General features: G+C 46.8%; 1 protein-coding gene across 1 annotated transcript in view; it reads right to left on the bottom strand.

The window, feature by feature from the left end:
• Nucleotides 1–3,352: 3,352 nt before the first annotated feature.
• Nucleotides 3,353–13,812, bottom strand: part of alox12 (arachidonate 12-lipoxygenase) — a 60,653-nt gene continuing 50,193 nt past the window's right edge. The window contains exons 12-14 of the mRNA XM_063048764.1: nt 12,439–12,545; nt 9,252–9,422; nt 3,353–6,270 (exon numbers count right to left, since the gene is read on the bottom strand). Coding sequence (XP_062904834.1) covers nt 6,091–6,270; nt 9,252–9,422; nt 12,439–12,545 — 458 coding nt within the window. The 3' untranslated portion in view covers nt 3,353–6,090. The remainder of the gene's footprint in view (nt 6,271–9,251; nt 9,423–12,438; nt 12,546–13,812) is intronic.

Genomic DNA, 13,812 nt, shown 5'->3' on the forward strand with positions numbered 1-13,812 from the left:
GCTAATAATACTTCAGAAATAGTACAGTAACTGACCAATAGTCAAGTTTATTGTCATTTAACTATATACCGTCAAACAAGACAACATTTCGCCAAACCAGAGCATGAAACACAGTAGTATACATAAAACACATAAGACGCAATAACTTATGAAAGTAACGATGAAATCTACAGATGGATTACACATAAACGAGCCAAAGTTCGTAAATTATATATTGTAAGGTACAGAGAAGATTATCCAGTGACACTTTGAATGTGAAGCAGCAGGGAGTTCAGAAGCCTAATGGCCTGAGGGGATAAACTGTTTCCCATTCTGACCGTTCTTGTTTGTATGCAACTTCGTCTCCTGCCTGATGGTAGAAAGTCAAAGAGGACGCTGGATGGATGGGAGGGATCCTTATTAATACCAAGGGCCCTGCAGACATAACGCTCCTGATAAATGTCCCCAAATGTCCCTATGATCCTCTCAACCATACTCACAGCTCTTTGCAGGGACTTCCGGTCCGATGCTCAGCTGCTCCCATACCAGATGGAGATGCAACTTGTCAGGACACTCTCGACGGTGCTCCGAGGTGTCACTCTAGAATTCTTCGTTTGTGTTCTTGTCGTGGTATGCCAAATGGATCTGGTTCCTGCTGTGCGAAGGGAAGCCCTAAATCTGTGGCATCTAGAGCTGGCACCCAGATTCATATAAGGAGTCCAGGTACTACCTTCGAGAGGCCATTGCAAGCACAGAAATGATTTTGCACTAAACTGCAATGACAGATAGTTGTCTGAAAGCAGTGGTGAGTGTTGCACAATATAACTTCCTACAAGGTGAAATCCATGAGCAACTCAGTCCCGGAGAGGTCAATGCACTTTATACATGGTTTGAAGGGGAGGGAGAACTATTTTACACCCTCGAGTGGCCCCACATCTCCAGATGACCCTGTAATCTCTTCTCAAAAATGACATTAGAGCATCCTTCAAGAAGGTGGATCTGGTCCAGGCAGAGTACTGAAGACCTGTACAGACCAGCTGGCTGGTGTCATTACAGACATAAACAACCTCTCACTTTTGCAGTCTGTGGCTCCCTGCTTCAAGAAGGCCTCTATTACCCTTCAACCATCAGAGTCCCAAACCTGGCTCTTGTATCAGCATGGATAACTTCACTCACATCTGCACTAAACTGATTCCAGAACCTATGGACTGGAACACAGAGTCAAAAGTCAAAGTAAATCAGGTGTTCCCGACCTTCTTTATGCCATGGACCCCCACCATAAATCGAGCGGTCCATGAACCCAGTTGGGAACACCTGAAGTAAAATTATGATCGAGGTACATATGTATAACCATATACTACCTTGAGATTCAATCTCTCGTGGACGTTTACAGTAGAACAGAGAAATACAATAGAATCAGTGAAGAACCACACACAAAGACAGACAAGCAACCAATGGGCAAAGGAAGACAAAGTGTACAAATAGAAATAAAGAAATAAATAACACTGAGAATACAAGTTGCAGAGTGAGTCTGTAGGTTAAGGATTCAGTTCAGAGTTGAGGAGAGTGAAGCTATCCTCGTTGGTTCAAGAGCCTGGGAGTCGAATGGTAATAACTATTCCTGAACCTGCTGGTGTGGGTCCGAACACTCTTGTACCTCCTTCCTGATGGTGGCAGCAAGAAGAGAGCACATGCTGAATAGTGGATATCATCTCGAAATATACTACCTTGAGATTCATTTTCTTGTACGAATTTACAGGAAAGTAAAGAAATACAATAGAATTTGTGAAAAACTCTGCATTAATTTAAATTAAGATTGACAATAGATAAACTGTGCAAATTAAAGAAATACATATACATAGTATACACACACACATATGTATATGTATGTATATATTTTAAAATTTATTTATTTATTGAGATACAGTGCTGAATATGTTCTTCAGGCCATTTGAGCTGTGTCGCCCAACAATCCCCCTATTTATTCCTAGGCTAATCATGGGACAACTTACAATGACTAACTAACCTACCGACTGGTAGATCTTTGGACTGAGGAAGGATAATATACACATACATACACACAGTATATCAAGGATTATATATATGAATCTTGAGAGTGAGTACCTAGGAAGTGGAATCAGGCTCACCTAGAGTCTGTGTGTTAAACCCCTACTTTAATCTCCATATATACTGTGTGGCCAAGCACAACTCCATTACCATATATAAATTTGCCTACAGTGACGCTGTTTTCAGAAGAATCACAAGTTGTCTCCTTCTTAAGTACCCAGAGATCCAGCCTTTAGCTCCCTCTGGGATAGAGAACTCCAGAGGCTCACCATCCTCTGCAATAAGCGGTCCCTCTGCACCTTAGATTCAAATGCCGGTGGTAAAAGACCAGATATAAATGAGAGTACAGTTACAATGGGCCAGATGGCTTCCTCTGACTTCCACATCTTGAAAAGTGAAGTCAAGAAATCCCTTTATCTTTGGGAGAAGGCTCAGTCCTTTCCTGTTCTTTCACCATCTCCTCTCCCCTCCTTTATTAGTTTTATTTGAGGGTGAGATGTCCATTGGGGATGAGTGCATGCGGTGAAGAAAAAGGGAGAGGACGTTTGGAATCCCATGTTCCTTTAAAGTCCTTTCAATATCCCATTAAAGCTTGATGTTGAATCCATAAGTAATCCAAGAGTAATGTGAAGGGTTAGTTTACTTGTTGGCCAAAAGCCAGCTGTCGATTGGCCATTTGAAGATACAGCAGCTCTTTCCCATTGGATGCCTTGTGTGCCATGGCACTGGTGTCCAGATTTGGGCATCTCACGGGTATAAAATAGCACATGCCAGAGACTCACTCTGTTTTCTTTGTCACCAGGGGCTCCTCTTTGCACTGAGATTGCGACTATGCTGAAGTACCATTGAGAAAGTGCTGGAAATAAAGGAGGGCCCACACGCATACTTGGTTAAGAATCTGTTGAATGTTTAGCCTTGTAGTTGTGTAACTTGAGACTTAATGAGGTACCTGTTGAGTTTGAAGTGTCACTGAATGTTTAGTGTCATAGTTTATGTAACTTAGGGTGACTTAGATATTTGGTTGAATGTTTTACTGTTTGTCTGTATATAACTGGTTAATATGCTTATTCATAATCAGTGCCTTCTGTCTCACTCACCAAACCTGTGAACCTACTTCTAATACCAAGTTCTAATACCTACTTCAAAAACCCACCTTCTCATCACTACTTCCTCCTGTTCGAGACTTTCCCATGAGTGGAAACATAAAACCATAAGATATAGGTGCAGAATTATACCATTTGGCCCATTGAGTCTGCTCTGCCATTTCATCACAGATGATCCATTTCTCCCTCTTATCCCCAATTTCTTGCCTTCTCCCCATATCCCATCACGCCCTGACTAATCAAGAATTTATCAATCACTGCTTTATACATCTCACCATCTAGCCTCTCATAGCTTATCTGAAGATCTTATTAAGATCACCAATCATTCCTTGAAATTCCAGTAGTATCAGAACTGTTTTAGATCATCTTAAGACACAGACACAGCAGCTGGAGAATTGTGTTTTATTGGCTATCAGCAGTAGTGAAAGAAATGAAATTAATTTTAAAATAATAATGCATTCTTCAATCAATAACAGGGATTATTGGAAAGTTACAAAGATCTATAGTAATCTTAATAAAAAGGTCTTTGAGAGATCTGGTTACATTACCCAACTCATTCTGTAAGTGCAAGAGATTAATTATCTCATCACTGACAAAAAGCTTAAAGGATGTGGTTTAAAGAGCTTTAAAAAATTTGGTATGACACAGTGGTGTAGCTTGTAGAGCAGCTGCCATACAGCTTCAGGGACTGTAGTTTGATCCTGACCTTGGGTACTGTCTGTGTGTGGAATTTGTACTTTCTCCCTGTGATCATGTGGATTTCACCCTGGTGCTCTGGTTCCCACCCACATCATGGAGGTTTCATCCCACATCCCAATGATGTGTGGGTTAATGGGCCCTGCAAATTGAGTGATTGAGGGGTAGAATCTGGAGGGAGCCAACGAGGATGTGGTGAAAATAAAATTAATTAGTGTAAGTGTTTGGTCGTCAGCACAGGCTTGATGGGCTGAAGGGCTTGTTTCTTTACTGCATCTCGGTATGACTCTAAGCCTAAGGGAAATCAAGGGTTATGGGCAACACACACAAAATGCTGGAAGAATTCAACAGGTCAGGCAGCATCTATGAAGAGGAATAAAGCCAATGTTTTGGGCCGAGACCCTTCATCAGGACTGGAAAAGAAGGGAGAAGAAGCCAGAAGCAAGTCTCAGCTCAAAATGTTGACTGTTTATTCTTCTCCATAGACGCTGACTGACCTGCAGAGTTTCACCAGTATTGTGTGTGTTTGTTCTGGATTTCCAGCATTTGCAGAACGTGTGAAGTGTTAAGGAGTCAGTGAGGGGAGGTGACACAGAGATAAAAGAAAAGCTCTGAATGGGACAGCAGGTATGATGGGCCAAATGGTCTTCTTTTCCTTCTGTATCTGGGAAAGGTAAATGTCTAGAAATCCTTCAACATCTGGAGAAGGCTCGCTCTCTCCCTATTCTTACCTCATCTCACCTCCCCTTATTAGGGGGACAGTTCGGAATGAGTGGATATATTCGAGAAAGAGGGAGAAGATGTTTGGAGTCCCATATCCTGCGTTAAAGAATGGTGTTGAAACCAGAAGGTACCAACAGCATATTGTCTTCAACCAAAGGGCGTTCGTGCAAAGTCAGATCATCAGTACGAGACTGGGAAAGTTTCACTACCTCAACTCTAACCCTAATGTTCACCTCTCTTAAGAATTGGCCAGTCTCAGCTCCAGCAACTCCTACCTCTAACCACAAATCCTAACCTTTAACATTGATCCTTAATCCATGATCCCAAAGCTTGAGTCACAAGCTTTTTCCTCTATTTAACTGAGGCAGAGCAGGAAATTATAGTCTTACAAACACAACAAAAAATCTGCAGATGCTGGAAATCCAAAGCAACATACACAAAATTATGGAGGAACTCAGCAGATCAGGCAGCGTGTGTGGAAAAGAGTAAACAGTCGGCATTTCAGGCTGAGACCCTTCTTCAGGATTGGAAAGGAAGGGGAAAAGACAGCGTAAAAGGTGGGGGGAAGGGGAGGAAGAAGTACAAGGTGGAGGGTAACAGGTGAAACTAGCGGGCTGGTAAAGTGAAGAGCTAGGAAGTTGACTGGTGGAAGAGATAAAGGGCTGGAGACAGGGGAATCTAATAGGAGACCATGGAAGAAAAGGAAGTGGGAGGAGCACCAGAGGGAGGTGATGGGCAGGTAAGAAGAAAAGGTGAGAGAGGGAACCAGGAATGGGGAGTGGTGAAGGAGAGGGAGGGCAATCACTAGAAGTTCAAAAAATTGATATTCACACCATCAGGTTGGAATATAAGGAAAATATAGCCTTCTATCAGTGGTAGGGATATGATTAGAGAAAATCTTAAGGGGTAGATTCTACTCGTATTTGGAATGGCATCAATTTATTTGGGATAGTCAGGATGGCTTTGTGCAGGGAAGCTCATATCTTACGAGCTGGAAGGAGTCTTCTGAGGAGGTCCCGAATGTCTTTGGGACATGGAGGAAAAGGAAACTGAAGCATCTGGGGGATACCCACATGGTCATGGGCGGAAAGTACAAACTCCTTACAGATGGCGATGCTGCAACAATGTTACACAAATCACTATGTGCCACGCCGCATATACAAGGAAAGGTTGAATAGGTTTGATCTTACAGAGGCATACTAAATTATGAGAGTATAGATATACCTGTGTTCCTCCTCTGCTGGAGTGAGATTACAACTCGATGCCATAAGCTAAGGGTGAAAGGTGACACCCCGAAACATAGGACCCAGGAAGTGAAGGGGTACTCTGGTTCCAGTGGTTGGGAAATGGGGAGGGTCCCGGTGGTGAGTAGTTGGGACATGGGGATGATCTCTGGTTTTTGGTTGACATGGGGAGGGTCCCAGTGGTGAGTGATTGGGACATGACAGGGTCTCTATTGTGAGTGATTGGGATGTGGGGAGGGTCCCACTGGTGAGTGGTTGGGTCCTGGTGAGAGTTGATTTCAAATACTGATGCTGTTCTCAATGTTAGTAGGCAGCAGATATTGGTACTTGAGTTCAAGGTTCTGGTTTCGGTCCTCAATCTGTCGCTTGATCTTCTCCAGATCCCGCTGGAGCTCCACTATGATTTTCTTAGCATCTGGCTCGGTGAAGTACTCCTCCTCGAAAAAGCCCAGGAGGATCTGGGGGATGGGGTAGAAATCCTATTGAGATCGAGCGATTGAACATACTCACCAGCCACCACCCTATGGTCCCATCAGCTAGGCTGCCCCCCTTTCTGCGTAAAAAGATCATGTGCGGGAAGTGCCCATTGTCCCAGGACAGGGATTTGACAGGAGGGGAAGGGGAGGTGGTGGGAGAGAGAGAAATAAACAATAGACAATAGGTGCAGAAGTAGACCATTCGGCCCTTCGAGCCTGCACCGCCATTCTGAGATCATGGCTGATCAACTACTATCAATACCCGGTTCCTGCCTTGTCCCCATAACCCTTGATTCCCCTATCCATAAGATACCTATCTAGCTCCTTCTTGAAAGCATCCAGAGAATTGGCCTCCACTGCCTTCTGAGGCAGCGCGTTCCACACCTCCACAACTCTCTGGGAGAAGAAGTTCCTCCTCAACTCTGTCCTAAATGACCTACCCCTCATTCTTAAACCATGCCCTCTGGTACTGGACTCTCCCAGCATCTGGAACATATTTCCTGCCTCTATCTTGTCCAATCCCTTAATAATCTTATATGTCTCAATCAGATCCCCCCTCAATCTCCTTAAATCCAGTGTGTACAAGCCCAGTCTCTCTAACCTCTCTGCGTAAGACAGTCCGGACATCCCAGGAATTAACCCAGTGAACCTACACGCTGCACCACCTCCACAGCCAGGATGTCCTTCCTTAACCCTGGAGACCAAAACTGCACACAATACTCCAGGTGTAGTCTCACCAGGGCCCTGTACAAATGCAAAAGGATTTCCTTGCTCTTGTACTCAATTCCCTTTGTAATAAAGGCCAACATTCCATTAGCCTTCTTCACTGCCTGCTGCACTTGCTCATTCACCTTCAGAGACTGATGAAATGGAGGGGAGGGGGATAGGATGAGAAGGAAGTGTGAGAGATGGAGGGGAGGGTGGCGACGGAACAATGGCAAGCAGAGATGGAAAGGTGTAAAGGACAAGAGGGGAGAGGAATGGTGGGTTATGGAAGAGGGAGTGGAGGGGATCAGGGAGGAAAGACGAGTGGGAAAGGAGAGTGGAAGGGGAGAGTGAGAAGTGGGAGGGAGAGGGAGGATAAAAGAGTGAGCGGACAGGAGAGAGGCCAGGGAACAGGGAGAGGGAGGGAGGCAAAAGGGGAGAGGTGGAAGAATAGAGAGGAAGAGGGTGAAGAGGAAGAAAGAGGAGAGAGAGTGGAGAGGAAAGGGTAGAGTAAGGGGAGGAAAAGAGAAAGGGAGGGGAAGAGGTGAGATGGGAGAGTGAGAGAGAGATGAGTGGGAGAAAGAAGGAGGGGGGAAGGGAGAGGGGGAGAGGGGGAAGGGAGAGAGGAGAGGGGGAAGGGAGAGAGGGAAGGGAGAAGGAGAGAGGGGAGGGAGAAGGAGAGGGGAAGGGAGACGGGCGGAAGGGGGAAGGAGAGGGGGAGAAGGGGAGAGGGAGAGGGGGGAAGGGGAGAGGGAGAGAGGGGGAAGGGGAGAGGGAGAGAGGGGGAAGGGGAGAGAGGGGAGGGGGAGGGGAGAGAGGGGAGGAGAGGGGAGGGGGAGGGGAGAGAGGGGAGGGGGAGGGGAGAGAGGGGAGGGGAGGGGAAGGGGGAGGGGAGGGGGAGGGGAGGGGAAGGGGGAGGGGAGGGGAAGGGGGGAGGGGGAGGGGGAGGGGGAGGGGGGAATGAGGAGTGAGGGAGAGGGATGGAGAGATGAGAAAGTAAGGGGAGGGGAAGGGAAGAGGTAAGGATGAGTGGAGGAGGAGGGAGATGGATGGGAAGGGTAGCAATGGAGGGTGGAGCCATTTGTTGTACCATTCCCAATTTGATGGACAAGGTATCAGGCAGGGAGCAAACGATCAGGATGAGTGATTGTGGCTAACTGGCTGAGGATACCACCCCCCACCCAACAGTTTCTTCGCCCTCTCAATACACCCAGACAGCCCTGGAAAACAATCCATGTGTTCATACAACACGCATGTGCATGGGCATCAATGAGTGAGCGTTGTTTACATGTCCTGACGTACACACCAAGGTCGGTCGGATGCTGGGCAGCAGTGAGTGGCCACTCTGACTGGAGGATGGGGAGGCAGGGGTGGGCTGAGGTTGTGTTTGGTCTGGGGTATTGGACAGACAGGGTGGCCAGTTGAGGCAGTGGTGAAGAGAGATTGGGATGGAGAGCAGGAAGCAACCTTGGGAGGGAGAGGTGTCACAGCAGCCTCTCATTCTGTGGGTGCGGAGGGTTAGTAGGAAGGGAATACACCCCCTCCCCAACACTCCTACCAACCCCTGGGGTTTGGAGGGGCTCTATATCGGATACCAATGAGGCTCCTGCTCCAGCCTCTATGGCTGTGCTACTTATGATATACATGTATTGTATAGGTAAAGGTAGATGCATAGCTTGGGAGGTATGACACTATCCATCCCTCTGCTGCTATCCTGGGATGCCGGCAACATTCCCAATCCATGAAATATTATTCCAAGCTCAGTTCTTGAGCTCCCATCACTCATATGAAAAAAATATACACATGTACACATACATACACACAAGTACACACTCACACCCATATACACATGCAGGCACACCCTCTAAGAGGACCACAACCTTGTCATAGGGTTTGGAGGCTTGCATGCTTCAATGACCCGGAGGGCTGTTTTGGTTGGTGTCAGGGCCTTGTGCTTTGGCTCTCGGTAGGGTCACCCATGCCAAATATGTCAAAGGGTAGAGGCCAGACTAAGAGTGGCCCACCAGTCCTCCTGGTTTAGGGTTCAGCTCAGGATTAACAACCCTGAGTGGTCAAAAAAATATTGTAACAGAAACACCAATGAAGAATCCTTCTATTTCTGTGTCCGATGGTATATGGCCAAGGAAAACAGAGATGGAGGACCTTAATTTCTCCCCTAAGTGCCAGAGGTGTAAAGGGCAATAACTAAGTAACTACACACACATACAGACATGCACACACATAGCTGCACTGCCCACCTTGTCGGGTAAAGGCCGACCCAGGTGCCATGTGAACGCCATCTGAAGAGCGGACTGACTCATATCGGGTAGCGTGTCCATGAGCTGCTCGATTGAGAGGTCTTCCTTGGAGGAGGGTGGAGGCTTCCTCATGGTGCAAGGCGAGTTTGGCACCCAGCAGCTCCAATCATACTGTTAGGGGCAAGGTCAAAATTCAAGGGTCAGAGAGTAATGGTGAAATAGCATGAAAACTACAGATGCTGGAAACCTGAGACAAAATAAAAAACATGCTGGAAACACTCATCAGATCAGGCAGCATCTGTGGAGAGAGAAACTCAGTTGATGTATTCAGATTCTAATTGAAGGTCATAGAACTAATTAGCACTGTTCCTCCTTCTGCAGATGCTCCAGAGTGCTTCTGGTGTTTCTTGCTTTGATTAGTTTTAATTTGGAGAGAAGATGTGGGCAGGGATGGGTTAGATTTTTAAGATAAGATTAGCACTACTTGTCACATGTACATCAAAACGTCGACAAATACTGCAGAAAGGCATCATTTGGCTACAATGACCAACACAGTCCAAGTGTCGCCAAGCTTCCAGTACTAACATAGGATGCGCACAGTTTGCTAACCCCAGCCCAAACCCTGAACATCTTTGCAATGTGGGAAGAAACCGGAGCAGCTGGAGGAAACCCACACGGTCATAGGGAGAACATACAGACTCCTTACAGACAGTGGCGGAATTGAACCCGAGTTGCGGGTGCTGTCATAGCATTACATTAACTGCTGTGCTACTGTGCTGGCCTATGGATGTGGGCAGGAATGGATAGGACAAAAGGGGTATATGTGATAGGACAGGTTAAGTAAGTACAAGTTGTTAATGGTGTAGTTAGAGGGTGATAAAGAAGTGGGCTCTGTTGCAGATAGTAGGTCAGGGTGTTCAACAGGACATGGAAGATAGCTGGTCCAAAGGAGGAGGAAGGGGGAGACAAGAGGCAGCAGGAGATTGGTAGACTGAGGAGGGGTGAAGGATGATGGACAGGTGGATGAGGGGGAAAGGTATAGAGTTGGGATGAGATGGAGGTAGACAAGGGGAAAATAGAGCCAAGTGAGGGGAGGGTGATGGGGCAGACACAGGCTAGGTGGTGGTGATGATAAAAGTGAACACAAGGTTCAAAGTACATTTATCAAAGTGTGTATACATTGTAGAACCTTGAGATTCATCTCCCTACGAGCAGCCACAGAACCAAAAAACCCAAAAGAACCCATTAAAGACCGTCAAACACCCAGTGCGCAGAGAGAGAAGAGGAACAAATCGTGCAAACAATAAAAGTAAGCAAATAACAATCAGAATAAAAGTGAGTTCATAGACACGAAGTCCGGAGCAGACCACAGCCTCAGTTCAGTACAGAGTCGAGTAAATGTGTGTCCGACAGAGTGATCAGCAGCACTGGGGCTCCACAGGGGGCTGTCTTGTCTCCCTTTCTCTTCACCATTTACACCTCAGACTTCAACTACTGCAGAGTCTTGTCATCTTCAGAAGTTTTTGGATGACTCTGCCATAGTTGGATGCATCAGCAAGGGAGATGAGGCTGAGTACAGGGCTACGGTAGGAAACTTTGTCACATAGCGTGAGCAGAATTATCTGCAGCTTAATGTGAAAAAGACTAAGGAGCTGGCGGTAGACCTGAGGAGAGCTAAGGTACTGGTGACCCCTGTTTCCATCCAGGGAGTCAGTGTGGACATGGTGGAGGATTACAAATACCTGGGGATACGAATTGACAATAAACTGGACTGGTCAAAGAACACTGAGGCTGTCTACAAGAAGGGTCAGAGCCGTCTCTATTTCCTGAGGAGACTGAGGTCCTTTAACATCCGCCGGACGATGCTAAGGATGTTCTACGAGTTTGTGGTGGCCAGTGCGATCATGTTTGTTGTTGTGTGCTGGAGCAGCAGACTGAGGGTAGCAGACACCAACAGAATCAACAAACTCATTCGTAAGGCCAGTGATGTGGTGGGGATGGAACTGGACTCTCTGACGGTGGTGTCTGAAAAGAGTAAGCTGTCTAAGTTGCATGCCATCTTGGTCAATGTCTCCCATCCACTACATAATGTACTGGGTGGGCACAGGAGTACATTCAGCCAGAGACTCATTCCACCGAGATGCAGCACAGAGCGTCATAGGAAGTCATTCCTGCCTGTGGCCATCAAACTTTACAACTCCTCCCTTGGAGGGTCAGACACCCTGAGCCAATAGGCTGGTCCTGGATTTATTTCATAATTTACTGGCATAATTTACATATTACTATTTAACTATTTATGGTTCTATTACTATTTATTATTTATGGAGCAACTGTAACGAAAACCAATTTCCCCCGGGATTAATAAAGTATGGCTATGAACTATGACTACTATGTCGTGGAGCAGCAAGCCTACCATTTCCAAGTAAGGAGGGTGACAGTGGGAACTATTAGGGGTAAGATGTAGGGCAGATGGAACCAGATGGTGAAGGGATCCAGTGGTGAAATGTGCGGCTGATAGGTGCAGAGGGTGGTGAAAACAGGTGATAATCTCCATATTGCAGCATCTGTAACCTCTTGGGTTTACTGATTACTTTAAGTGATGCTTAGCAGATGCTTAGTATTCATCTAAGGAAGAGAAGCTCTTCCCATTGGTGCTCCAAATGCTTCTACTGAGGCAGGGACCTCACTCACCCTGGGACACCACAGCTCTGACTGGCTTGTCTAACTGTCAGCAGTCTCCCCTGCTACGTGTCCATGGAGCAAGAATGACAATGGAGTAGTATGATAAAACGTTTTTACTGAGTAATGTGCAGTCTTAACTGAGTCATGATGGTACAGGCTGTGTAACTTTCAGTGCGGGAGCTACAAACCAAGGCCACTGAGGTGAAAGGCCTGTGCACTTGAAAGCCTGCGTGATCTGGAGGCCCAATCAATTTACTACAGGATCAACTGACCGCATTTGAACTAGCCACCTTCTCGCAATTGATCTGATATGGTTCATTCCCCACCACCACTTTTATCCCCCACCACACCCCCTAGATCTTTCCCCTCCCACACCAAGGTCAGACAGCCCAACCTGGAACAGGTGACCGAGGGATCCCCCGGGTGCAGAGAGGTTGAAGAAGAGATGGGGGTACATTGGGGACAGGAGGATGTAGGAGGAGTTGATAAGAGACCCAGCCCTTACCTGACCATTGTTCACCGCAGCATGCTGGGCCGAGCAGATGAAAATCACCACAGTGAGGAACTTGAACAGCTCCTCCCTGGTCTGAAAGCTCGTCGGCATCCCTGAAACTAGTACAGACAAGATTAGATGCTGGACACCAAAAAAACACCTCGGGGCGCTCACTGTAAATCAGCCGTTTGGCTCTGTGGTTTTATCAGACATTCAGACATAGGACATACCTCTCTTCAGCCCCATACTCAATCCTAGCCTCAACCCTCCACACTTTCCTACTCCTTTACCCTGCCTTTCTTCCTCCCCTCTCCGGTAGCTGATCCTTCACATAACTGTGAGCGAGAGTGTGCTGGGCTTTGAATGTGGATGGGCTTGGACCAGTCACGTGGCAGATTGTAGCTGTTGGAGGGAGGGGTGAGGGGTTGTCTGAGATGAAGTGTTGGGATGGACAGTAGTTTCTGATGGACTCTAGATCATGGTCTCTGTGGGCTTGCTTTTGCTTGCACGGTGGGTGGGGGGTGATGCGTTTCGATGAACAAATCAGGGGAGGGTTGATGCTTTGCTGATGCTTGTGTGTGGGAGGGAGGCTTTGAGGTTCTAACATTTTTCTGTCACCCATTCTGTTTCAAGGATGTTTGTGAAGAGTAAGGATTTCACGTTGTATACTGTACACATTCTCTGTCATTGCATTGAACCATTGAACCATGCATCTGTCTTGCCCTCTCTGGGAACACATGGTTACTCCAGGAGTTCCCAGGGAGGGGGAGGGTTCTCCAAATTTGAAATTCCCGGTCTCCGAAAGGCAAAATTCTGCAGGTGACAGAAATCCGACAGAAAGTGCTGGGAACTCTCAGCAGGTCAGTCAGCGGTTGAGGAGACAGAACCAACAGTGATGTGTCAGGTTCTGGTGGAAGGCCGTCAGACTGACTCATCCACTCCCTGGAGATACTGCCGGATCTGCTGAGGATCTGGATTTGAATTACGGTAACAACCCCTTCCACCCCACCGAGTCCACACTGTCAAATTACACTCACGTAACCAATTAACCTTCTAACCTGTAGGATTGGGAATGTGGGAGGAAGCTGGAGCACCTGGAGGAAAGCCACATGATCATAGAGGGAACATACAAACTCCTTGCTGACTGTGCCGGAATTGAACCTAGGTCTGTTCTTATTATTCAGCCTCCGACAGCATCCCTCACACTGAAATTCCTTCAATACCCCTCTGGTTCTGAGGACCAGTACCTCCTTATTGCAGACCCCCTTTGGCTACCTACAGTACTGTGGAAAATTCTTAGGCGCATATATATTTTATATAGCTAGGGCGCCTAAGACTTTTGCACAGTACTGTAGTTAATTTTTGTATTGCACTGTACTGCTGCTG

This window comes from Mobula hypostoma, chromosome 5 (genome assembly GCF_963921235.1).
Source record: "Mobula hypostoma chromosome 5, sMobHyp1.1, whole genome shotgun sequence".
Classification (NCBI taxonomy): Eukaryota; Metazoa; Chordata; class Chondrichthyes; order Myliobatiformes; family Myliobatidae; genus Mobula; species Mobula hypostoma.